The following is a 27,541-nucleotide window of genomic DNA, read 5'->3' on the forward strand; positions in this document are numbered from 1 at the left end:
TATTTTCACTTTCTGTTGTCACTTATACATGCTAATGATTTGAAGAAATGCCATCTCTTTCTATCTAGAACTCACAACTGGGCAGATGAATACAAAGCTGTGACAATCAGGAATAAAGAAAATAAAATGCTAAGAGCTATTCTTTTAGAATAACTGAAAGGATGATTGACAGAGAGCTGTACTTACTGGCTTCCTCAGGGCTTTCCGCTTGGTTGGAGCGAATCCCGTAATTGGATGAGAAGCCCTCCTTTGTGATTGCACTGTCAGTGTGGATGGAGAGCGACAGAATGCCAGTGTAGGACACAACCTGGCGTGGCTTACTGGAACCACAATACCTTCCAATATGAGGGCCAACTGAGAGATAGAAAGCGAGAGAGAGAGAGAGAGAGAGAGAGAGAGAGAGAGAGAGAGAGAGAGAGAGAGAGAGAGAGAGAGAGATGTTTGTGTTCATTCCAACAAGAACATGTACAGTTCAAAATCATTAATATTATTATTATTATTATTATTATTATTATTATTATTATTATTATTATCATAATTATTTTTATTATTATTATTATTATTATTATTATTATTATTATTATTATTATTATTATTATTATTATTATTTATTGTTTGGTTTTTTATTCTTTAAAAAACAAAACCAAAAGGGAGACAGCTTGATAAAAACTTAACCATAAAAACTAGCAAATATGTATTTAACATCAAATTGACTGTTAGCAATAATGTAAAGCCAATTTTTGATTAAGCAATACAAGCTTTATGAGAATATAGGTTGATTTTAAACTTAAAATGATGATACATTTTTAAATGAATAAAGATTGCTTATATTAATAGTATATAATAGGGTTGACCCTGAATAGTTGAAGATTTGATGTTTTAATAAGCGGAGCCTGATTTGACTAACAATCTCACTGTACAATTTTCTCAGTGGTGTTATGAATTGAGGATCATGCCATTTTAGTTATGTATGCTTAATGTCTGATTTCATATAGAACTACTGGTTTTCTCTAAATAAGTTAATATACAGCCTTTTATTATAATAATGCTGTAAATAAAAATGTGGGGGAAAAAAGCTTTCAATAAATATTTTTAACATGCGTGTATAAATCCAACCACCCCCGTCACAGATATAAGTTACACTTTACATAATCCTTGACAGACACAAGAGCATCTTGGCAGCAGGGATTTAAAAACAGTATTTAACAATGTATTTTTTTCAGTGCATCAAGGTTGCGCTGTACTTAGAACGTGCTCGCACAGGCAATTTAGCTAATTTATTGTATTTTGTTAACTGTGAAATGCAAATGCTATCTGCATTGTGGCCCTTCTGCAGTTATTTATGTTATTTTTTAGGTTAATTGATTCGAACAGTTTATATACATTTTCTTCTATATCTTTGTCTGATGTTCTGTATATTGTGGTTTTGAGATTTTATGAATATTAATCCACAATGGCTTTCATTTAAACTTGAAAAAGATAAAAAGGCACTTTCAGTTCCGTCTATCACTTGACAGGCAGTTTGGTGGCTTTATTAGACAAACACACACACACACACTATTTGAATATTAGTCGACTACACACTTGACGATTCTGACTCTGGGTCCTGGAATTATTGTTGATGTTACTTTGATATGTACCACTTACCAAAACATTAGTGGAGCATAAGTTCACCTAACGTAATATATTTCCAAATGGCAGTGACCTTTTTCAGTAGGATAATATGCTCTTAGGACTTGATGGGTATGCTGGTTACATCTTGATTTCAGATACACAGCACGCCTTCGAAGGTCTTTTGAGATCTATGCCTTTGAATAAGCTGTTTTGGCAGCACAAGAGGGAAGTTCTTTCCTATTTCTTTTTATGCTTAAATGCCGGAAAGACGTAAAAATCATACATCATACTCTGTATGTATGTATATGTGACAAATAAAATAAAATTTGATTTGATTAGATTTTTATTTAATTTAAAGTACATGAAGTTGAGTTGCTCAGTAGCTCCTAGTTTTATAACCACAAATGTAAAAGACTGTAAAAAGATAATTTTTCATAATCTTTCACTCCAGTGCTCATGTTAGTTGTCTCTCCAGTGTTCTGTATTGTTTTAAGATTTATATTCACACTTTTGATGTCACCCAAATGAGGATGGGTTCCCCTTTTGAGTCTGGTTTCTCTCAAGGTTTCTTCCTCATAACATCTAAGGGAGTTTTTCCTTGCCACATGTTGCCATGGCTTGCTCATCAGGGATAAATGCACACCATTTACTTTAACTGTTATATTCTTTAAAGCTGTTTTAAAACAATGTCTGTTGTAAAAAGCGCTATAGAAATAAACTTGACTTGACAGAGAACGACATAAAATAATAGAGATAATTTCTACATAAAAGATAATTTTTTTAATATGGTAACTTAGCTCATAGTAAAGCTTCTTAAATATATATGATTAGACTTCTGCATGCCTGTGGCATTGCCACCTCACAGTCAAGGGTCATGTGTAGGGTCACTATCTCCCTCTACCTGTTGGGTATCCATCCCAGATCTCCAAGTAGTCAAATCGGCATGAGGCTCCAGTTGATGCTGTGTTGTCAGGCTCCATGTCAAAGCTCTCAAACTCTAACACAATCTCTGACATCCTGGGTGCAAAGATGATGAATGTGCAATCTAGGTTGTTGGGGTAGTTATCAGGAAAGCCTGGAGTTTGGATCAGCCCACTTAGAGCAGTGAAGTTTCTGGAACATTCTGTGACTGACAATATCAGAAATCAATACAGTATTATAAAATGCCATTTAGTAAAGTAAAGTCATACTAATACTGCAAATGACACATTTATAATAATGAAAATTATTGGGTTAAAAACCATACATCTGTAATACATAAAAAAGAAATATATCATTATATCATTATATATATATCAATATATCATTTTATTGTTAATAACTTCAAATTCAGACAAACTGTCAAATTTTAGACAATACTCTTTCAGTGCTCAGTTTTAACCAGTAAATTCAGCTTTCGAAATTCTCAAAAAAAAAAAAAAAAAAAAAAAATCAAGTTTAATGGGCTACCCACATGTAAGAAAGGGCAGTGTGTTGTGTTGTTTTTATTCTCTGTCTCAAATGCCTCCATTTCTTGGGAGTACACTCTAAAATAAGTTTATACAGGGGGGGGAAATATTTATGTGATCTCCTCCTTTTGTAAATTTACCCTCTTATGAAGAAATGAACAGTTTTATGGTAGGTTTATTTTAACAGAGAAAGAAAGAATATAAAATAAATCCAGAAAAAAATCATAAATTAATATTATATATAAATTAAATAGTATTTGATTAAGTAAAATAAGTATTTGATCCCCTACCAACCAGAAATAATTCTGACCACCACACACCCAAATTAGTCCTGTCCTTTTAATGAAAGAACTCCAAATATCAACTCATCATGTGCATAAAATACACCAGTCACAGAATCAACCTCTTCCATTAAACATCACCATCATCAGGGGCAAGACGAAAGAGCTGGAATGGGCTAAAAAAAAGGAGGCGTGTCACAGCTATTTAAAGTCATAATCTCAGCATCACACAAAAAACTAAGCACAAATGTAACAGATTTAAAGTTTTTTACACCCACATAAAATATTTAGCGTCCGACAGCAAGTCTACTCAGTTAATTCCATAAATTATTATTTATAGACCCCCAGGGCCCTAGTCTAAATTTCTCATTGAATTTGCAGATTTCATCACAAATCTAGCTACTTCTTTAGACAAAGAATTACTTCAATATTCAATTTGATAATGAGGAAGACTCCTTAAGAACAGCAGTTGTGTCCATTTTAGATTCAGTAGGAATAAATCAGAATGTTATAGCACCCACTCATAGTTGTGGACACACTCTTGATTTAATAGTAACTTTTGGATTTGAGATAAAAATATATAGTCATAATTCCACATTCTAAAGCTATTTCAGATCATTACCTTATCTCTTTTAAAATATGCACAAGTACCTCGCCACATTTTATCAATAAAGGAGTTATCAACATTAATTTGATCTCCATCTGACCCTTGCAGAGCTCGACTGAGCAACTGAATGCCACAGTTACATTACACTCTAGATGATGTAGCTTTCCTTAAAACCAAAATAATTAGGGAGAAAAATTTGCACCTTGGTATAATTATCAAAAGCACACCTTAAAACAGACCTCTCGGCAATTAGAACATAAATGGTGTTAAACCAAATTGACAGTATTTGAAATAGAATTGAAGGAGAGCCTCCTGAGTTATAGGAAAGCTCTTAGTGCTGCTAGATCAGCATATTTCTCCACCCTCATAGAAAATAAGCATTATTTTAGATTTTTGTTGAGTACTGTAGCAAAATTACCAGAGAATAAAAGCACTGTACTAACATGCAAACCATCAAGATAGTAACGGTTTCATGAACTTTTTCAATCATAAAATTAAAAACATCAGCCAAAAATTTTTATTTTAAAACTATTTTATGAATAACCCTGTTGATAGCACTGTAATTATAACACTTGATTACAAAGTTTAACTCCTATTCAAGACTTTCCTCATCAAAAGCAATATCTTGTATTCCCGATCCCTTGCCTACAAGTTTCTTCAAACAGATAACTCCAGAAGTAAATGAAAATGTTCTAAAAATAATAAAATCTTCCATTAGCACTGGTTATGTATCTAAATCTTTCAAACTGGCAGTTATTAACCCCCTAATTAAGAAACTTGACCTTGACCCTTGTCAGTTGTCCAATATTGAACCTCCCCTTTATTTCTAAGATTCTAGAAAAGGTTGTACAGCACAGCAGTTATGCTCACACCTACTTAGAGATAAAGTAAGAGCTCAGCTTAACAATGTTGAGGAGTGTGTAAAGAACACTAAACAGTGGCTTGATAACCTCCTTCTGCTCAACTCGGATAAGATAGAAGTACTATTACTAGGACCACATGCAGCTAGAAGTAAACTTTCCGATTACGTAGGCTCTGGATGATCTTTCCGTCTAGGTGTGTACAGCAGTCAAAGGCCTTGGTGTGGTTATTGACTTTAATCTTTCCTATGAGGCTTATGTGAATAGAATTACCAGGATAACCTTCTTTCACCTTAGAAATATTGCTTAAAATAATATGTCGACACAGGATGCAGGAAAACTAGTTCATGCTTTTGTAACATTTAGAATAAACTACTGTAACGCTTTACTGTCTGGGTGTTCGAGAAAGTTAGTCTTCAGTTAGTCCAGAATGCAGCAGCAAGAGTCCTCGATTTAGAAAATATGGCCACATCACCCATGTTTTAGTCAGTCTACACTGGCTTCCCATCAATTCCTGCATTCATTATAAAATCAAAAACTACTACTAACGTATAAAGCACTTCACAGTCTCGCACCGCAGTATCTGAGTTAACTTCTGTACCAATATGATCCTCCACGCCTACTTAGATCCAAAGCTGCAAGCTATTTGTTGGTACCTCAAATCATGAAGACTACAGCAGGGGACAGATCGTTCTCTTCTAAAGCCCCACAATTATGGAACAGCCATCCAATTAGTGTTTGGGACAGTGTTCAAATCAAGGCTAAAAACATATTTATTTAGTCAAGCAATTTTATCAGTCGTTTTTTCTTAGGCAAAGGAGCAGAACTGGAGGGATCATGGATATAGAGTGTTCGGTAAAGATATTTGTATGCTGTTGTCCCCTCACTCTCAAGTGTTCACTCAGGTTTGTTGATGGTGATGTGGAAGGCTGTCTCTTATCACAGAGATCCCTCATGTCTGTGTTACCTTCTGTCTTTCCCTTTAAGTTATGCTGCTATAGCGAGTCTTGCTGGAGTCCCCTAACTGCACAGTGTCCTTAAGTTTTTGACAAGAATAAGGATACTTGGAATATAGAATAATCCATATCTTTCTCTCCCTGTCACCCACTCCTCTCTCCCTCTCTCTCTCTCTCTCTCTCTCTCTCTCTCTCTCTCTGTCGAGTTAACCATGCTCCTAAGGTGACCAGTGTTCCTGCCCTTCTCCTCTCTTCTCCTCGGATCTGCCTGCTTCGTCCCGGCCTGCATCGGGATAGTGTTCTCTTCGATTGGAGGCCATTCTGTGCAGCTGGAAATGGTTTTACATCTACGGCCTGGGGATCCATGAAATTACAGAGTAACACAGTAGCTTTGACGATGGATTTGTGCTGTATCTAGTTTTAACAGTCTGTTACACTGATACAGGACTATAGTGGGCATGCTTTTTGCAGATTGCAGTTTGCACGATTTGATCAACATCACTGCACACCTCAACATCATTTGTCTGTAATAAATTGACATTCAGTGCAATGCTGATGATGATGGGTTTCTCGACTGGGTGGCAAATGAGGAGTCTGAGTCTGGTTCCACTCAATGTTTCTTTCTTATGCCATCTCAGGAAGTTTTTTCTTCTTAATTAGGGACAAACTTTAGATGTTGACCTTGAGCTTTCAGCCTATGCAAATCAGATGTATAATAAGAAGCAGAATTAAAAATAAAACAGACCTGGATTTTAAAGGTGCATGCTTATCGAGCAATAACTGCAGCATATCATTGTAGTGAGATACTAGTCAATCTGAGGTTGTTATATAGTCTTTGCTGAGGACAGTAATCATTTGTTTCATCACATCATAATTCATAATATCACATTTTGCCACATAGATGCATTTGGAATAATACTACCATCTAGCCACCCTACAACATAAATGGAGAATATAAAAGATTGTTGTCACATGCATGCAGTGACATGTTCAGCTTGAATTTTTCAGCCTGATATTGACAGGTTAAATACGAGTACTGAAAAAGTAATCGGAATAACAGTTTCTAAGCATATATGAGCATGTCTATATATGTCTATAATATCTGATTGTGTGTGTGTGTGTGTGTGTGTGTGTGTGTGTGTGTGTGTGTGTGTGTGTGTGCATGTCAGACCTGCTCTGTGTAACTCATAGCGGATGCTGAAGCCAGCACCAGTGGTCTCGTAGTCAGAAATGAATTTGATCAGCAGTAAATTTCCACTAGAGGTGATTGGGGATGGAGCAATCTTACCACAGAACTTTCCTACCAGAATTGCCTTTTCATTGTCCCCATCGTACACTTCCAAAAAGTCATACCTGCATACAGATAAACAAACAAACAAAACAACAACAAAAAAACAACCTTGTATGTATATAATTCATATAGCTTTTACTCATCAACAATAAAACAACTAGTTTTCCAAACTGCATAAATCATGATAAAAAAATCACTGATTTTAAAAATCACATGCTATGGCAAGTGCTTAAACAGTAAAACATTTCCTGTCAGCCTTCTTCCATGCTGGTCCATGTCCTAAATGTGACCCAGTACCTGTGAAATGCAGCAAAATTCCTGCAAAATTACCAGCCTCTCAGTTGAAAGGACCCTACTTAGCGTTGCTATCCCAAATTTAGAACTTTATCATTATCAATATTTAATCTTTATTTTTTTTATTGAAAAGTGTTCATGTTAAAAGTTCTATTTTTGCCAAAGCAGAAAAATTACATTTTGACAATTTACTTCAGAACATTTTGTGAGCATCCATAAAATAAATTAGATGTAAACTACTGGAAAGCTCAAAACATCTAGATAATAAAGCTGTCAGTCTTTCGAGATGTCGACTAGCTTGTAAACTCAAAATGCACAAAAGATTTTTACCAATTTCTTTTGGTAATGTTTTATTTTAATGTAATACTTTTTTGGTTTATCTCACCCCACATAGACCCACAAAACTTTTAAACCCTCTAAAGTGCTGCCCACTGGTTGTATAATAAACCAAAAAAAGATCATCAGTACAGGGTTATCTGGGTTTTGAGGCCATGAAATATCCAGGGTTTCAAGCCCTGCTTCCTTAATTATGGCAGCTAAAAAGTAGCAAAAACTGCCTTAGGGCTGAGCTCCAAAAACCATAGTGCAAGTCTGTTGTTAGTTAATGCAGGGACCACTCTCCATAGTCTTGCAAAGAACATACCCTCAATGCAACTTGCTAGCATGCACATTTGAAAAACAAACATTGTAAATTACTTTTTAAAGCACATGGTATGAGGTAAATATCTGCATACAGATAAGTAAGGTTTCCTTAAAAGTTTAATAAACACAAATACAAAATACAAAATGAATACAGTTTCCTTGAGGCGAAAAAAAAAAGCTTGTGCTTTATCTAAAATAAATGTAGATAAACCTTTTAATTGTGTGAAGGCTACATTTTCTAGTTCCTATTCTGATTGTGTATATCTAAAAGGGTTTATTCCTTTTTAAGTTTTTTTTTTCTGTGGTAATTTAATATCTACTATAAAATGACAAATTGTGTTAAAAGTTTACTTACAACTGGATTTATAAAATCAGAGGCAGACTTAAAATATTATACGCTGTTCTTGCATATTTTCTGATCCAACAAAATTCCAGACATTAGAGATGAAAGACCAAGCTAATAAAGACTAGACTCAGAAGCCAAAATGTACACTCCCAATGTATAATACGAAAGTGGTAGCTCAGTGGTTAAGACAGTGGAATGCTGATCAAAATCAGTTCATGAGTTCAAATTAACGCCTTGCCAGGCTAGCACTGCTGGGCCCTAGACCCTGGTCAAAAAATACCCAGGTGTATAAATAAGATAATTAGAAGATAATTTGCTGTAAATGTATAATGCCAGTGCTATAAAAAAACATGGTCATTCATTTGTATTGTATTGTATATTGTATTGCAGACATTTTTAAATGCATGCTGACACTGTCTTTTCTCTAAGTCAGGGCATTTATTACTGAGGGCAGTTAATTTCTCCCTTGCTTATAAAAACATTCAGATAGTTACACAGCTTGAGCACCTTTACACACAGCTTTAATAATATAAAAGGTATATGCGTGTGTGTGTGTGTGTGTGTGTGTGTGTGTGTGTGTGAGAGAGAGAGAGAGAGAGAGAGAGAGAGAGAGAGAGAGAGAGAGAGAGAGAGAGAGAGAGAGAGAGAGAGAGAGAGAGCGAGCGAGAGAGACAACTATATACTATAACAAAAATATAGCATTCAACAAGTGTGAACACAATGACTGTTTCAGGGTGTGGGTGAATTGGTTGGTAGCCAAAGCACCACAGGCTCCTTTTGTATACGATTAGAAGCCTAATAAAGGTCTGGCCCAGCTGATAGCGCTCACTGACACATCATTTCAGCAAGAACTCACCATGTGTAAATCAGTAAAATAGGGATGAAATTATTTTTATAGCCTAATCTAATAGAATTTGAAGTGTCATGTGAAAATATTGTAGTTTGTGTGTACCACTCACATGCAGTCACGGCTCTCGAGCTCGAAGTGCGGGTTGAAGTTGATAAGGATTTGCTGGTGCAGATCGGGGGCGCTGATGAGCCAGACACACTGCTGCGAAATCGGGTACCCAGAAGGATAGCCCGGTGACGTCACATACCCGGCACTTGTGACTGTGATATTACCACCACACGCGCTGTCTGTGAAGAGGGTAGGAAAATTAATATGAACATTAACATTTAAATTAACATTTAAAAGGGATAAAGTTATTTTGTTAATTTGATTAATGTGTAATCATTATGATACAGGAATACTGATTTCATGTTTAATCCGATGAAAAATAATATAAAAAACTTTCTTGCAGCTTCTCCCATTAAGGGTCGCTAAAGCGGATCAGCCGTATTTATGATCCGCATGTTCAATTTGGCACATGTTTTTACGCTGGATGCCCTTCCTAACGCAACCCTCCCCATTTATCCAGGCTTGGGACCGGCACTAAGAGTGCACTGACTTGTGCAACCCTAATCGCTGGGGTTGGTTCCCTGACTGGGGATCGAACCTGGGCAGCAGCCGTGAGAGCACTGAATCCTAACCACTAGACCACCAGGTAACCGATAACAAATAATATATAATGATGATATATAAGGTGTCATTCTGGAAGTGTCCTATAGAATTAAGGTGCAGGTCAAAATTGATGTGACCTTTGTTGTGCGTTGCAGACAATATAGCTCTATAATGCATCGTAATATGTAAACTATTGGAAACAGCACTGAATCCTTGTCAAGTCAAGTCAAGAAGCTTCTATTATCATTTCAACCATATATAGCTAAAGCAGAGACAATGTTTCTCCAGAACCCTGATGCTACATAAAACATCATAGCGCTACACATAGATTTACATACAGAACACAGAGCTAAGAACTAAAGTAAGCTGTCCTGTCTTCTAAGTTATCTTCATTTCTTTATTACATATTTTCTTTTCCAGGTATGCAAAAAAATAAATAAATAAGGTATATTAATCTGTTGTGATTTAAGATTGCATATTGTTTGCATACTATTTGCTCCGGTGCTTGGATGCTTGGAATGTCAAATTAATAGGTGTTTCAATTATGGATGTTGACAATTCATAGTCAATTAAACCATACATTCAAGATACATTTGAAGCAGCTACCAAATAGATGCAATAAAATTCACCTCTTTTATGATACAGTGTGATCCAATTTCGATTTGATTCGACACAATATTAATCAATGCAATACAATGCAATGAAAAAAATATGATGTTATTCAATCCAATATAGTACAGATGGTGTGCTTTTATTTATTTGGTTCAGACAGACATCAAATCATAAATTTACTTAAGTGCCTTCTGACTTTTAACACATGACCCGTTTAAAAACAGGCCTATGTAATGAAAAAAAAAAGATAAAAATAAAACCAGACGTTCTTTTCCTGTTCTGTCTTCAGGAACAGGAAACAGCTCTACATCTGCTATGTTAATCTATATTCTATGTGACTCTCAGGACACGCCTAGGTCTCCATAGTGTTGTGATACGATATATTTACGTAGCAGCAGTAATGCTGAGATAATGCTCTTGAGAAACAGCTTTGCGAGGAGAAATCAATCTATATATAAAATATTGGTCAAAAATGCTTAATACATACAGAATATTGTCCAAGCTTTCCTCGTTATTAGCATGGCGATTAGCACACCGAACAATTGAAACCAAGCATGGTAAGAGATAGATATATATCTATCTCTTACCATGCTTGGTTTCAATTGTTCTCTTACCATGCTTGGTTTCAATTGTTCGGTGTGCTAATCGCCATGCTAATAACGAGGAAAGCTTGGACAATAGTCTGTTTGTTAGCAATCTATTGATTTTTGTATGTAATTATAATAAACTGAATGTGTTTATAGCAGTTAATATAATAAGATAAGTGTTAAGTGTTCTATTTCTTATTAAACGTGTTTATTTTCTGTTTGAAAATAGACAACTACAATGGTTTCATATCGGGTTGAACTTTTCAGTTCTCTTTTTCATGCAGTATGGTGTTATAGAACCCTTTACAATTTTATAAAGGAGGCTGTTGGAAGTAACTGCAATGACACAGGAGAAAGAAATGAAGAGATTCATTAAATGTTGATATTTTATGATCATTTATGTAAAAAGTGGATTACTTCAGTCGTAAATGTGTACATAGTACTTGTTATTATTTGCATTGGTGCTCTATCTAATTTATATTGGTTTAATCAAAAAGAATTGATCTGTATTGTATAGTTTTTTAATGTTCTTTACAGTTACGTGCATGGGAAAACGCCCTAAATATGTGTCTTTATTCACTTTAATACATATTCTCTCCCTTTTCCAGTTCACATAAGGAGATTAGAATAATGAAGGTACCACAGGTGCGCACTGTGGACTTATAAACCAAACCAAGCAAGATTGTAGATGCTACAGATAAAGGGAAATATAATACACTTGTAGTGGACAGATGTTTAAATAGATTATACACGTAGTTTTTTTTTTTTACACTTGTGGCTTACGTTACCACAAAGGGACATCAAAATGCAACCGGGGTTTGGACGTGTGCTACATAACATTAATAATGACAGCGGCTGTGAAAGAAACAACTAAAAAGCCCAAAAGCACACACACGCACGCAATGAAATACATGAATGCAATCCAGAAATAGAGACGTTAAGGAGAATACAGTAAGATGTAAAATATATGTTATTAGTGATAAATGTTAGTAACAATAAAACACACCGCCACCTCGACCACTAATACCTCAACTCAATGTCTTAGTTCTATTTATCTATTAAGACATAACAAACACCAACTTACCTATCTGTGCTAAAACAGCAATTGTGGGCAATCCCATTACAAACACAAACAGCAACGCCACGTATATCTTCAAAAAGTACATTTTCAATTCAACACACAGTAAAACAATGGTATCCTTGCAGTTTCAGATCTTGAGTCTTGGTTTGAAGTTTCCGGCCAGGACCACCTCAGCTCGTGCGCATCCTGCCTTGTGAGAAACAGTTAATTCATATCCAAGCATCTGCTATCCAAAGTTTCTGCGACGGGGTTTTGTTTTGTTTTCAGTGACAGCAGTCCTCAAACCGACTGGACAGCTGTTAGTTCGCACTGAATGGAAATTCGTGAGCGCTGTCTCTCACCATTGTGCTGAAGCTGACAGGATGCTGCATTCATTGTGAAGCTCGTTCGAGGGATACTCCTATAGTAACTAAAGGTCACTTCCGGCTTTTCTTTCAGTGTCTAAGAACAGGTTAGAGCTCTCCAGTTGCCCGTCTGCGTACTGATTAGACGTTTGGAACGATAAGAAAAATGTCTTCAGATAATTTCCAACAAAGTGGAAAAACAACTGATCTCGTTTCAGAAAGATTTCCAGCCCTAAAATATTGCTTATACTAATGCTGTTTTTGCAGACACGTATTGATGTTAGTAGAAAAAACTCTAGGTTTTAACGTCCTGTTAAAGTGTATGTGTGGAGCTTCACTGGCTTGCCAACATCTAATCCTCAACCATCAGAATGTGTATAGGCAAAAGTCCACGACAGTTTGTGTTTTTAAGCCTCGATTTATCCCAACCTTTTTTACTAGCAATCTGTTATACATAGGTGTGTGGTTTCGTTCAAAAATACATACATCTAAACAAACTACACTTGGTCTTATTGCAACGGCATATAACGCGAGCTTATACAGGAGCGAACTTTTACAGGCATGTCTCCGACTGTACCCGCATGTGGTGCCACCGAGTAATTTAAACTGAGTTCAACAGGGATTTCATCAAGGTCCATAAATCATGTTACGGAATAAGCAGAGATTTAGCTATTTTGCCGTGAAAAGGGGTTGCAAAGGGTTCAATCACGATGAGTTACTAAGCCATATTTTCACCAAGGCTGTGCACAGGGGGTGGGCCAGTGGCTATTCACTGTGCCTATGACCTCATCAGCTGAGGTTTCCCTCCCAAAGTGTTCTTTTACCACTCAGCTGAAGATCCACTGACTCCGCTAATCGGCTCCATGTTACCCCTCCCCGCTCAGCATCACTTTTATCCAATTAAGTGCATTTACTTCGTTACTGTTCACCACTGTCTGCTGAACTATTAATTTGGTAGTTTGCTTTTGTATTTCTATCGTTAATGATTTGCTCTCTGTCTTCTAAAGGTGCTTACAACTTTTATAAATTATCCATGTTCTTAAAAATATAGTGTAATTTAGAATAATAAAATATGAGGTTATCAAGATATTTCAGGACATAGTACCAAATACAAACATTTAGCTGTAATAATTACAGTGTGTTGTCTTCTCTTTTAATTGTATATTTGTAACAGCTGGATCATTTGTATTATCAAGCACCCACTCCCTTTGTCTCCCTTTTTTTCTGGTTTGGGATACGGACTCTCAAAATGTATGTGCACAAGATTATTGAAATTCCGATTAACTAATGGTATGAGTGTACATGTTTTTATTTTTATTTAGAAATTTGCTTTAGAAGAGGTTGCATGAGTTATGCACGGTCATGTGGTTACAAGTATAATATGAAGTGCTGTCACGCAAGTTATGTCATGCGAAAGCGTGAAGGTAAAGCTGACCTTATTTCGGGGTACTCAATCTCTTTTGCGGAATGTGATGGCGATGAGAGGCATGGCTAGACCAGAGATTCCAGAGATGTTGCACTGCTTGAATTGAGGGGGGCTGGGGGGAATCCGTGACCCCCCATAAGGTATTAGGGACCCCCCATGACAAGTAAAAAATAGATTTAGGGGGTCCCCAAGATTATTTTAGTTAAAATATATAAATTACATATCTGATTAAATTCAAGCAGTAAGGATATGGTAAATATTGTGAATTTGTAAAAAAATTTTACAATTCACAATCATTCTTGTGACATAAGCATGGTTATTTAAATAGTTGTCATGTCTCTTTAAAATGCAAACAACCCCACATCTTAAAACCGCCATTCACGTGATATCGTTTACTGCTTGTTTGTGTGTCAGAGGTTTTGTATTCAACATAAATTACAAATTTTTCTTTTTATTAATAGGCACTTTGATTCAGATCCAATTTATTTGTGTGTGTATTAAGCCAATTTTGGGGATTTGTTATGACAGATGACAAGGAGGAAAGGTTAGTATTCAAACACAGCAAAATGATGGCTGGTAGAGGAAGGGGTGCACTACTAATCACACCTGATAGAGGTTTTCAGTTTATGGGTCTTGAGTACGCAAGCACTGGGAGGGGTGGAGTGCTGAGATCATGAGTTGATGATAGACCTGACATGAACTATACTCCAATAACAAAAACCCAGTATACCAAACATGAATCAGGACTTTCAAGTGACATGAGTGACCTCGTCAGACAAATTAGATTCTGAAAAAAGCTATCAGAGACAGTTGGCTGCAGACTAGACATTCAAGTCTGCCACATAGTGGTTGTTTTGGAGAAAACCCGTTTCTGACACTATGTCGAATGCAACCATTATTGATGCTTCCAAGTTAAATTTGGTACGAATGTCTGAGATAACTGCACCATCTTATTATCATAGAGATGGTACAGATAAGTGCTCCATGATGGAGTGATTGACCTGATGTGGGTGTACCGTAACAAAAAGAAGTGATAGACTCTGAAAAAGCTGAAGAAGTGATGAACAGACTAATGGGGAGGGCTAGGGATATCATAAGGGTCGGGTTGAGCAACAGAATAGTTACTCTGACTGTGGATGCTGTTTTCACAGTATTGAGACACCACTTTAGGGATTCCAGTAGATCAGGAATGCCTTTAGCCGATTTCTACTCTGTGAAACCTAATTCCAATGAAGGTCCCTTGGATTATTGAATAAGGTTGAACAAAGCTGCTGAGGTGGCTGAGCAGGGCCTTAGGGAGGAGGGCTGAACTTTAGGACACAGAAGTAGAGAACTGGCTGTAATGTTTATTCAGCACTGTCCTGATAAGCAACTGTCTCTATTGTTCAAAAGCAACCTGCACACTTGTCAACAGCTTCTGAGGTTCAAGAGAGATTGGATGAGATGCTAAGGAAACAGAAAGCGACAAAGTGGATTATATGTCAACATACAGCCAAAGTTCTTGAGCCTATTGATGATTCAACATCTCTGTCTCCTGATAGGTCTGAAACAGCCACACCAGCAACATTTAATGGTGCTCTAGACACTAATTTTGCTCTAGTTTTGACCATGTTGGAGAAGACTCTTGTTTGCAATGCACAGTCAGTGCGCGGTGGTTGGTCCAAGAATTCTAACAGAATTCTAAATGTAGAGTTTGCACCAGAAAAGATCACAGTATTACTGCCCATTGCGAGATGTACAATCTTTGCAATCTCTGCAAAGTTTTTTCCCCAGTTAGACATTGTCCTGGTTGGGTGTGGTGGAAAGCAGACTAGTCCTAAATGTATGTGTGATCTGAAAAATAGGTTCTGTTTTAGTGTCCCAGTCTTTGTTGTGAGTGGACAGGTTGACCACTCTTATCATTGGTACCAAGGTGCTGAAAGATTAAATCCAATGAGGGATTCTGGAGAGTCCTGGATAAACCAGACTAATCAAATCTGAGTAAAGATTGTTTTTATGTATGCTTTTAAGCATTGGGAAGTGGAGGAGTAGTACTATCCCTAAAAAGGTTGGTACTTTAAAGTCCAAATCCGCTGTGGTTTTGCAGCCGATGAGTGGCGTTGGCGTTGGCTACCACCAAGGACTGAAACTCTCAGTGGGCAGCATGGTTGTGATTCAGCCTAGTACTTCTCGCTGTGTCCATCGTAATGCCTTTGTCGGTAGAGTGATCTCGCCTTTATAGGGTGATGGTTGGCTACCAGTGAGAATGATAAACTCTGATATTGTGCTGCACAAAAATGCAAAGTTTGCTGATGTCTGCCCATGCATCGCTTTGGAAAATTTTGAACAGGTGCCAGAGCAGAACATTTTCCAGAACGAAGCCATGAGTAGTGGCAGTTCTTGTGGTAGCTAATCAGCAAAGAGCTTAGTGTCTGGTGTTGTGTCACTTTAGTGACATTCAGTTTGATGAGCTTGGCTTCAAGAACTTAAATGTAAATGACTGTGAGGTGTCACCTTTCTAGAGAAGCAGACTCGTTAACCTGATAAAAGAATACAGGTGTGTTTTCTCTAGGGATTCATTGGATTGTGGTGAAGCGAAGGGGTTCTGTCATTGCATTCGTTTGACAGATAACAAACCCTTTCACTTACTGCAGACTCTCACCAGCACACTATCACAAGCTGAAACAGATTTTAGATGAAAAGGAGCAGAATGAGATCCTCAGAAAAGCATCCCACGAATTTGCCTCACAGTTTGGAAGAAGAATGGAATCTTGCAGTTGTGCACTGACTTTCAGTACTGTGAGGGACGCACACCTCCTACCTCACCTGGTGGATGTGCTGGCAGCACTGGGGGGGGGGATGCTTTGTTTAGTACCATGGATTTAACATCACGGTACAACAACATCCCTTTACATGAAGAGTATTAAAAATGTAAAGCATTCAGCTCTCCCCTTGGGCTGCTTACCACAGGGTCTTTGCAACAGTCTTGCAACATTCATGAGAATGATGCTAACTATATAAAGAAATTTCATGAGCTTGCATTGCTACCTAGATGACATGTTGTTATTTGGTACGAGTGAGGTGCAGAGACTTGAGATGGTGTTTTGGTGTCTCAGGGACCATCATTTGAAACTGTCGCCCCCTGAAGTGTAGTTTTTAAAAATTTTTAGGTAACATCGTTTTACAGGAGGGAGTGGCTAGTGATCCAATGGAAGTGACGGCTATTACGAATGTATCAGAGGGAGACTTAATGGAGGCTGATGATGTCACCCCCTAAATGGGCAAAATAAGATCTTTTTTGGGGATGGTTATATGCTATCAAATCTTTATCAAGAATTGCTTAATGATTGTGTAATGTCTTTTTCAGCTGACAACTGGCCAAAAGAAACTTTTGGCCAGTTTCAGGCAAGATGCATAGGAAAAATGCTGGCTCATAGGCTTGAATTTCTGGATAACAACCTGCTCAAGTATATTTTAACTGGACAGCTCGATGTCTGCAAGCAAAGATGGGTTACAAAGTTGGCTCCCTTTGAGTTTAACATACAGTTCATACCTGGAGAGAGGCCAAAGCACCATTTGTGTCAATAACTACAACTATCTGTGTTACCTTCTGGTTCTCCTTTTTAGTTATGCTGCCATAGCGAGTCTTGCCGGAGTCCAAACTGCACATTGTCCTTAACTTTCATAACAACAATAAGGACACAGAATAATCCATATCCTTCTCTTCCTGTCACCACTCTCTCTTTCTCTCTCGTTAAACATGCTTCTGAGGTTCCAGTAACCACTGTTCCTGCCTCTCTTCCCTCCTTGGATTTTCCCACTTTGTCCAGGCTTGTGTCGAGAAATAATTTTAATCAACCTTATCTAGCGTATGTTATAATCAAACTAACATTAATCCAACAAAAAATAACCTAAATCAAATATAGAACTTATTAGATACAATAGAAGTAGTTTTGATAACACCTATTTAACTATATGTTAAATTTATTTACACCATGTTTTTATTTACACCAAGTATAAAATAGTAATAATAAGATATTTACATGTGTGAGTAGAATAGATTCTCTGACTGAATGCTATAAGTGTGTGGAATAGATAAAGAAGGACAGAAAACGACCTTGAGGGAGTTTTAAGCATTTTTATTGGGATAGCAAGGCGGGTGGGCTGCTGCAGCTGCAGGAGACATGAAGGAGTAGCTTGGCCCAAGGCCGGGTGAAGGCACAGGAGCACGTTGGTTTGGTGCAGGAGATGTAGGGTAATAATCATTGGGAGACCAGTTTGAGGGATATGGAGAAAACGGTGGGGGACAGGAGCCTTCACTGCAGTTGTCATCATAAGCTCGATAGCGGGTAGCAGAGAGATCAGGAGAGGTCTGTGTGCCCATGTCGCGCATAGCAGTGCTCTGCACTATGCGAGGAGGCAGATAGGGATTCGCTGGAACAGTTAGGCCAGAGAGTTGTTCAAGGAAATGAGCAAGCTCAGCAGCAAGTGAGGAGAGCTGGAACTGGCGGTATTGTCTGCGAAGAAGACCCATTGGAGATATTCCAGAACGTTTGCGTGGCGGAGCTGAGCAAAAGAGACCAACAGAGATAAGATGTTAGACAGGGTAACATCACGGTGACTGCTAGGTGAAGGCAAAGGATAACACACATTCAAGAGAAAATTCTATATACTATGAAACAATCAGTTCAGAATGCACAATTAAAATATAACCTGGGCACTTGCAGCTATCAAATAAAATAATATAATCAAGCACATGTATACAGACAATCTAATACACTGAGATAACTTAATACAATAAATGTAGAATAGCAAACAGCATTATAAAAACCCAGCCATTAGGGGGGCACAAGCCAGTGTACTCTTAGTGCCGGTCCCAAGCCCGGGTAAATGGGGAGGGTTGCGTTAGGAAGGGCATCCAGCGTAAAACATGTGCCAAATCAAATATGCGGATCACAAATGAGAATTTCATACCGGATCGGTCGAGGCCCGGGTTAACAACGACCGCCACAGGTATCGTTAGCCGACAGGGTACCGGTGGAAATTGGGCTACTGTTGGCCGAAGGAGGAGAAGGAGAGGAGGAAGGCGTCTACAGAGACGGCAGGAAAAGGAGCAGTGTAGGAGAGTAGAGGTTCGGGTTGGTACTTTAAATGTTGGTACTATGACGGGTAAAGGGAGAGAGATAGCTAATATGATGGAGAGGAGAAAGGTAGATGTGTTGTGTGTTCAGGAGACCAAGTGGAAAGGGAGTAAGGCCAGGAACATTGGAGGTGGGTTTAAACTGTTTTACCATGGTGTGGATGGGAAGAGAAATGGTGTAGGGGTGATTCTGAAAGAAGCATACAGTAAGAGTGTAGTTGAGGTGAAGAGAGTTTCTGATAGGGTGATGATCGTGAAGGTGGAAGTTGAAGGGATGATGATAAATGTCATCAGTGCCTATGCTCCACAAGTTGGCTGTGAGATGGAGGAGAAAGAAAGATTCTGGAGTGAATTAGATGAAGTGGTAGATGGTGTACCTAGGAAAGAACGATTGGTGATTGGGGCAGACTTTAATGGGCATGTAGGTGAAGGGAACAGAGGTGATGAGGAGGTGATGGGTAGGTATGGTTTTAAGGAGAGGAATGTGGAAGGGCAGATGGTGGTAGATTTTGCTAAAAGGATGGAAATGGCAGTGGTGAACACGTATTTTAAGAAGAAGGAGGATCATAGGGTGACGTATAAGAGTGGAGGAAGGTGCACACAGGTGGATTATCTTCTGTGTAGGAGATGCAACCTGAAGGAGATTGGAGACTGTAAGGTGTTGGCGGGGGACAGTGTAGCTAGACAGCATCGGATGGTGGTCTGTAGGATGGTTTTGGAGGCGAAGAAGAAGAGGAGGAAAGTAAGGTTTGAAAGAAGAATAAGATGGTGGAAACTGAAGGAGGAAGAGTGTAGTGTGAGGTTCAGGGAAGAGGTCAGACAGGGGCTTGGTGGTGGTGAAGAGGTGCCGGATGATTGGGCAACTACTGCAGGAGTGATGAGGGAGGCAGCTAGAAAAGTACTTGGTGTGACATCTGGAAATAGAAAGCAAGACAAGGAGACGTGGTGGTGGAATGAGGAAGTGCAGGAGAGCATTAGGGGAAAGAGGTTGGCAAAACAGAAGTGGGATCGACAGAGTGATGAGAAGAGTAGGCAGGAGTACAAGGAGATGCGGCAGCAGGTTAAAAGGGATGTGGCGAAAGCCAAGGAAAAGGCATATGAGGAGCTGTATAAGAGGTTGGACACTAAGGAAGGAGAAAAGGATTTATACCGATTGGTCAGGCAGAGGGACCGAGCTGGGAAGGATGTACTGCAAGTTAGAGCAATAAAGGATGTAGAGGGAAATGTGTTGACTAGTGAGGAGAGTGTGTTGAGAAGATGGAGGGAGTATTTTGAGCAGCTGATGAATGAGGAAAATCAGAGAGAGAGAAGGTTGGAGGATGTGGAGTTGGTGAAGCAGGATGTAGATAGGATTAGTAAGGAGGAAGTGAGAGCAGCGATTAAGAGGATGAAGAATGGAAAGTCGGTTGGACCAGATGACATACCGGTAGAAGCGTTTAGATGTTTAGGAGAGATGGCAGTGGAGTTTTTAACCAGATTGTTTAACAGGATTCTGGAAGGGGAGAGGATGCCTGAGGAATGGAGAAGGAGTGTGCTGGTACCGATCTTTAAGCATAAGGGAGATGTGCAGACCTGCAGTAATTACAGGGGAATTAAGTTGATCAGTCACACCATGAAGTTATGGGAAAGAGTAGTGGAAGCCAGGCTGAGAGAAGAGGTGACCATCTGTGAGCAACAGTATGGTTTCATGCCGAGGAAGAGCACCACAGATGCCTTATTTGCTTTGAGGATGTTGATGGAGAAGTATAGAGAAGGACAGAAGGAGCTGCATTGTGTATTTGTGGATTTAGAGAAAGCGTACGACAGGGTGCCGAGAGAGGAGTTGTGGTATTGTATGAGGAAGTCAGGTGTGTCAGAGAAGTATGTGAGGGTGGTGCAGGACATGTATGAGGACAGTGTGACGGCAGTAAAGTGTGCAGTAGGTACGACAGACTGGTTCAGGGTGAAGGTTGGACTGCATCAAGGATCGGCCCTGAGCCCTTTCCTGTTTGCAGTGGTGATGGACAGGTTGACGGACGAGGTCAGACAGGAGTCTCCCTGGACTATGATGTTTGCAGATGATATTGTGATTTGTGGTGAGAGTAGAGAGCAGGTTGAGAAGAGCCTGGAGAGGTGGAGATATGCGCTGGAGAGAAGGGGAATGAAAGTCAGTAGGAGTAAGACAGAGTACATGTGTGTGAATGAGAGAGAGGGCAGTGGAGTGATGCGGTTGCAGGGAGAAGAGGTGGAGAAGGTGGAGGAGTTCAGGTACCTGGGGTCAACAGTGCAAAGTAATGGAGAGTGTGTTAGGGAAGTAAAGAAAAGAGTGCAGGCAGGGTGGAGTGGGTGGAGAAGAGTGACAGGAGTGATTTGTGATAGAAGAGTATCTGCAAGAATGAAAGGGAAAGTTTATAGGACTGTGGTGAGACCTGCGATGTTGTATGGATTAGAGACAGTGGCATTGAGTAAAAAACAGGAGGTGGAGCTGGAGGTAGCAGAGCTGAAGATGTTGAGGTTTTCGTTGGGAGTGACGAGGATGGACAAGATTAGAAATGAGTTTATTAGAGGGACAGCACATGTAGGATGTTTTGGTGACAAGGTGAGGGAGGCGAGATTGAGATGGTTTGGACATGTGCAGAGGAGGGACATGAATTATATTGGTAGAAAAATGCTGAAGATGGAGCCACCAGGTAGGAGGAAAAGAGGAAGGCCAAGGAGGAGGTTCATGGATGTGGTGAGGGAAGACATGCAGGTAGTTGGTGTAAAAGAGGCAGATATAGAGGACAGGGTGGTATGGAGACGGATGATCCGCTGTGGCGACCCCTAATGGGAGCAGCCGAAAGAAGAAGAAGAAGAAGAAGCAAACAGCATTATAAAAAGAGTAAAGCATAACACTTACCCATTGCAGGTGCAGGAAGACAAAATAGGCCGCAAAAATGGTGTTCACACTTGGAGGACTGAAAACAGCGTATGGTTGGATCCAGAAAAATAAGGGCTTTATACTCACTTATTTTTTTTATATAAAATCAAGGAAAAGGCCGAATATAAGGGGAATTGGGAAAAAAACAGGAACTCCAAATATGGTGTTGTTTGGAGGAATAAGCACCAAGGTCAAAGATAAGAGGAATTGAAAAAAAGAGGGCAAGATCGGAAAATAAGGGGAATTACTCAAGGTGAAGAAATTAGAAAAAATAGTAAGATACGGTGGCTACAGGGTATAAATACAAGCGTGAAACGGACAGTACTTGTACTTCCTCACTTTGGCGTGCTCTATCATTTTTGATGTGCTGTTCATTTTGATGTGAGGTACCCATCTTCTGTTGAGCTCATTGGAACGTGTATGGAATAAAGAAGTTTGCTTTTACTCATCTGAGACTGAGGATCTTTCATTGGCAGTTTGTGTCTATTATATTTTAGTTTTTCTAGAGTTGGCTGAGCATTATTGGGAATCTTCTGAACAAAAGAATCCACCCTCGATGTGTCGCCTCAGAGACGGGCTCTGAGTTCCGACATATTTAATGGCGCCCAACGTGGGGCCCTGAAGGTCAGCGTAAAGGTCGAAAACCTGAACAGGGGACCGAACATTCTGTGGGCTGCAGCCACTGACAACAAGATTCAGAGAAAAAAGGTAAGCAGACACCTGTTATACTCAAAGTCTGTGATTAGTAACTGTATGCCCATAGGGTTGTCGGCCCCGGGAAGGGGTATAGACCGCTGGCCTAGGGTCCAAGAACTATTGGGTGGAAAAAAAAAAAATGTAGTGTTGGATGAGAAAAAGCAAACATGAAATAAAGTTGAAAAGGTGGAGAGTCACTGCGTATAAGAGGCGCAGGGTGGGACCCACATGAAATAAAGTTGAAAAGGTGGAGAGTCACTGCGTATAAGAGGCGCAGGGTGGGACCCACGTAGAACTACGGCTAATTATTTGTACCTTAGTCTGTTAGACTTTCCATATGGTCTAATAGGTTGCAGACTATGCAGACCGAAATCGCGTAGACCCAAAGGTGAAGCCTTGGTGATTCGGGTTCAAGTCCCGGTGTGAGAAGATAACACTTCTCATATGGTCTAAAAACAGGATAAGATACCATAGGTCTTTACTTGGGGATCCAGATTCGCAAACTGGTGTGGAAAGGGTACATTTAAAAGGTTGTGAGTTGTTAGTATAAGAGTAAAAAGGCTCGGAGAGTCACCGTAATGAGTACGGGGTGGCGCACGGAGCATAGTACACACACACACACACACACACACACGCAGCGCGATTGAATAAAGAATAAATAAATAAATAAACAAGTAAATAAAATAAAGGGAATATAGCAAAATAAATGCGTGAACTTGATGGACATAGAGATAGAAACGAACGGACTTAGAACCCATTTTTGGGACGAAAGGACATACAAAGATAGAAACGGTATAGAGAGAAGACAGACAGAGAAGCAGATACAAGACAAATTGTGGGCTATTACACGTTTACATGGTATAGAGGTATTACACCAGATATTTCCAGAGGAAAACTGGTATGAAAAAATTAAAAGCATCTGGAAACCCCAACTGTTAAGCCCAGTATTGCGCACCCTAGTGGAAGCCCCTACACCTAGTAAAGCAGTGATACACCTGTTTGATTTCATAGCAGACCCAAACAGTGAAGACGAAGAACCATTGATAGAATTAAATGCAGAAGTACCTGAACAATCTAATTATTGCTCGGGACTGACAGCAACTGTTGTAGTAGAGCCTAAAGAGGTGGTGTGGGAAAGAGGTGCAGCCACCTCAATTCTAGTTGATAAAATCAACTCGTTAAGTGGACAAAGCCGAAAAAATCCAACACGACCTTGTAAAACAGTAAGACGGATAAACGTCTATCTAAAGTGGTCTGCTCAAAATAGAAACCCAGGCCACCGTAGAGAAGCACACAGAGCGAGACAAGGGTGCATCATGAGTATGGAGGAATCCCCAATCACACCTGTGGATGTGATAATTATAAGGCATAAAGGGGCTGAAAAGGAGATAAAAAAATACATGAAAAAATGGAAAGACCTGACAACTGGGGATTTGCAATGGCCAGAAGAGGAAACATTTAATAAAGAAAAGTGTGATGTAATGAAGACCAGAATAAGAAATTGGGGAGGAATAAAGAAGGAAAAGACAAAACGGAAATTAGACATCATTGAGTGGTTCGAGCATGAGGGGGAAATGCTAAAAGTACACAAAGAAAAGACAGAGAAAGGAACAGGAAGTAAAGAGGGAAAAGGGTCAGAAAAGGCCTCAGCCCCACCATTGGAGGAGTTTGAGGAACAGAAAAAACCACCTCCATATGCTGAAGCAAAGAAGCATGAGGTGATTAGCTTCTACCCAGTACTAAAGAAAGAGTATCATGACATACAACTAGACATAACAGGAGGACGGATTAAAGGGAGGATGGAACTCCCAGCTCCAGACAACAAGATAAACAAGGAAAGAGCAAGACAAACAAATAGAGTGTTATTTCAGACTCCTGATGAAGAGGAGGGGAATGATGAAGAAAGCGGCAACGAAGGGAGATATGACTATGAACACGATTATGATCTAGATATCCCACCTGAAGAATGGGAGAGAGAGAGCGAGAGGAATTGGAACCGCCTGAGTATGACCAGAATCAAAGACATTGCCAGAAAAAGCAGCCACTAAGACATACAAGGGGTGAAAGCACCCCTAAAGTACAAGAAAGACTAAGCAAAGCCACCTCTCTTTCAGACCTCAGAAACAAAAAAGAAAGCAAAGAAGATTCAAACTCAGGAGAAGAATGCAAGGAAGAAGAAGAGTTTATTATTCTGAACCCAGAAAGAGGGGAAAAAGTGCATGTTCATGGAATATTGGAAATGACGCCAAGAATGCCACAGAAAAGTGATCCACTGCACACAGAGGTAAAAACTCTGCAGGAAGAAATGACATTTCATGAAAAAGAAAATGCAGCAAACAGACAAGAACTGGCAGACACCCAAAAGAGGATGGAAAAAATGGAAGAAATCCTAAAAGACACTCAAAGGGAAATGAGCCAGACAAAGGAGATTATAACGAAAGTGACAGGTGAAAATCAGCAATTAAAGGTGAAGCTATACCAACACGAAAATGCCCAACTCGAGGCAGAAATACAGAGAGCAGAACAGAAAAGCTCAGAAAGAATGGACCAGTGCCAACAATATATTGATGAGCTACAACTTCAACTGTCAATGAATCAGCCAAAAACCAACGTCAAGGCCGGAAGAAAGGAAAGTCAGAAGAAAACAAGAGAAACAACAACGAACTTTCCACAAGAACACAGAATGACAATGTCACAAGTACAAAAAAAGAATCATGATGATGAAGAGGAAAGCATGGAAGAAGAAGAAAGGATAAGTACTAAATACCGAAAATCCTTGCAGATGCCAGTCATTATAAAAGGCACAGACTCAGTATACACACCATGGTCATTTATGGATCTTATGGGACTAATAAGCAGACTGCCTAACATATGTGAAGGAGCACAAAGATGGATAACACGCTTTGAAGAACAGACTATGGGACAAATGCTGGCTATGGGAGATATCAAGGCAATTTTGACACAGTCATTGGGAAAAGCTAAAATAATAATAATAATAATGTTAAAGAGGGCACTTCCAAGCGAAGTACAAGAAAAACTTGAGTCAGTTGTGGGACTTAACGCCTTGCCCTGGGCAGCTTTCCAGGCAAATGTCACACATGCTGTGGAAATGTATAGGAAAAAGAAAGAAGCAAATAAACAGGCAGCAGAAGATTTAATAACATTGCTGCACAAAGCACAGCTTGGAGAGATAACACGGAGCAAACAAGAAAATCAAGAAAAACGCAAAGAAGAGAAAAGTTCAGCTAAACAAGCAGCAGTCATGATGGTACCAACGAATACACAGAAGGATTCAGCTGGTCAAAACATACCAGATCAGGGAAATCAGCAACTAATGCCCGTGGGACAACCAATGATGGCCTATACAACATATCAACAATATCCACCACAAAACAGAGGGTGGGGGCAAGGAAGAGGCAGAGGAAGAGGAGGAATGTTTCAACCAAGACCAAGAAATTATCAACCACCGAGAGGAGGAAGATGCTGGAACTGCCAAGATCCCAACCACATGATGAGAGACTGCCCAAATCCAATAAGACAACAGCAAGGTAACCAACAACAAAATCAAATTTGGCAAGACCCTGGAAATTGGGCAGGACCATGGATGGGCCAGAATCAGCAGAATCAACAGACTCAAGCAAACTTGAACCCTCCGGGGCCACCTCAAGGTAACATGTGAAGATGCCCAGAGAAGCCAGAGGGGGAGCTGGTACAGTGCCCCACCTCACTGTACCCTGCACAAGAACCAACCATTATGGTGGATGTGAGTAACCAGCTCCAAGCATCGTTTTTGATTGACACAGGAGCAACATTCACAAGCATTGGAAAAGAAGGCTCTAAGCTCCCCCTCTCACGCAAAGCAGTAAAGACAGTAGGCTTCTCGGGTAAAACTCAAACTTTGCATTTTACAGAACCACAAGACATAACAGTAGAAGGAATCACAATACAAGCACCATTGTTGTATTCCCCTGATACCCCAGCAAATCTATTAGGCAGAGATGTATTATGCAAGCTAGGAGCAAAAATCTTCTGTGGACCTACAGGAGTGTGGGTCGAACTTCCCGAATGCCTAGCTCAACAGTATGTGATGGTGGAAAGAAAAATAGAACAACAGACACTGGATAAAGTCTATTGGCTAGAACTCGATGTGACATCCTCAGAAATGTACAAGCTGTATGACCACTGGAAAACATGGTTCACGAACATGCGTCCAGAGTGTGTGGAAACCAGGAAACCATGGCATTGCACAATAAGGTATGATGAGGGGGGACAAGATGAAGAATACGAGACTTTGTGGGGAGAACATGTAGAAGGAAACCAGTATAGTCTCAAAGCAGAAAACGTGATCATTGGTCCCCAAGGAATAGCTGCAACAGTACAGCTACCAGACCACATTGCACAGTGGTATTCAGTCGAGAACTCTGTTCCACATGTCTCCCTAATGATCAGGCAAAATTTTAAATCAAAAGACTTAGGGCCAATGGTCAGAGAAGCAAGTCAGAAAACTGAATGGATACCAATAGGAGAAAATATGAGCGTGTCATTGGACAGGAAATATCTCAAAATAAAACTAACAGCTGAAGACAGTGTGGTAGCTCACACCGTTTTAAATCAACAGACAGGTGCAGGTGAGAACGCAAGTAGGACAGATTGGACAATGGCAGCAGAAGGTAGAACAGACTGGACTAGAGAAAGAACAGGTACTGAAACAGATTCCGGAAGTTATGGACTAAACATCAGACAGATGTAGGGTTAGTTAAGTCATCAGGGTTGGCGAAAATTCAATTAAAACCCAGTGTGCAGTTACCTTACCAGAAACAGTACCCATTGTCGCAACAAGCGTTAGAGGGGATAAGACCAACCATCGAGGGATTAGTTGAAGCAGGAGTCTTAATTCCAACAAACAGCCCTTGCAACACACCCATTTTTCCGGTCAG

The 27,541-nt window shown here is 39.5% G+C and overlaps 1 protein-coding gene and 1 long non-coding RNA gene across 3 annotated transcripts in view; one reads left to right on the forward strand and one right to left on the reverse strand.

The window, feature by feature from the left end:
• LOC310717488 (neuropilin-1a-like) overlaps positions 1–12,887 on the reverse strand; it is a 90,165-nt gene extending 77,278 nt beyond the window's left edge. Inside the window, exons 1-5 of one of the 2 annotated variants that reach the window (XM_083525616.1) lie at positions 12,124–12,887; positions 9,299–9,476; positions 6,938–7,119; positions 2,516–2,743; positions 187–354 (exon numbers count right to left, since the gene is read on the reverse strand). In XM_083525616.1, coding sequence (XP_083381742.1) covers positions 187–354; positions 2,516–2,743; positions 6,938–7,119; positions 9,299–9,476; positions 12,124–12,205 — 838 coding nt within the window. In that variant the 5' untranslated portion in view covers positions 12,206–12,887. The remainder of the gene's footprint in view (positions 1–186; positions 355–2,515; positions 2,744–6,937; positions 7,120–9,298; positions 9,477–12,123) is intronic. The other variant, XM_083525615.1, reaches the window with a different exon arrangement.
• LOC310717772 overlaps positions 1–27,541 on the forward strand; it is a 162,486-nt gene that overhangs the window by 82,404 nt on the left and 52,541 nt on the right. The window lies entirely within an intron of this gene.

The sequence above is a fragment of the Silurus aristotelis genome (genome assembly GCF_946808225.1).
Source record: "Silurus aristotelis genome assembly, chromosome: 22".
Lineage (NCBI taxonomy): Eukaryota > Metazoa > Chordata > Actinopteri > Siluriformes > Siluridae > Silurus > Silurus aristotelis.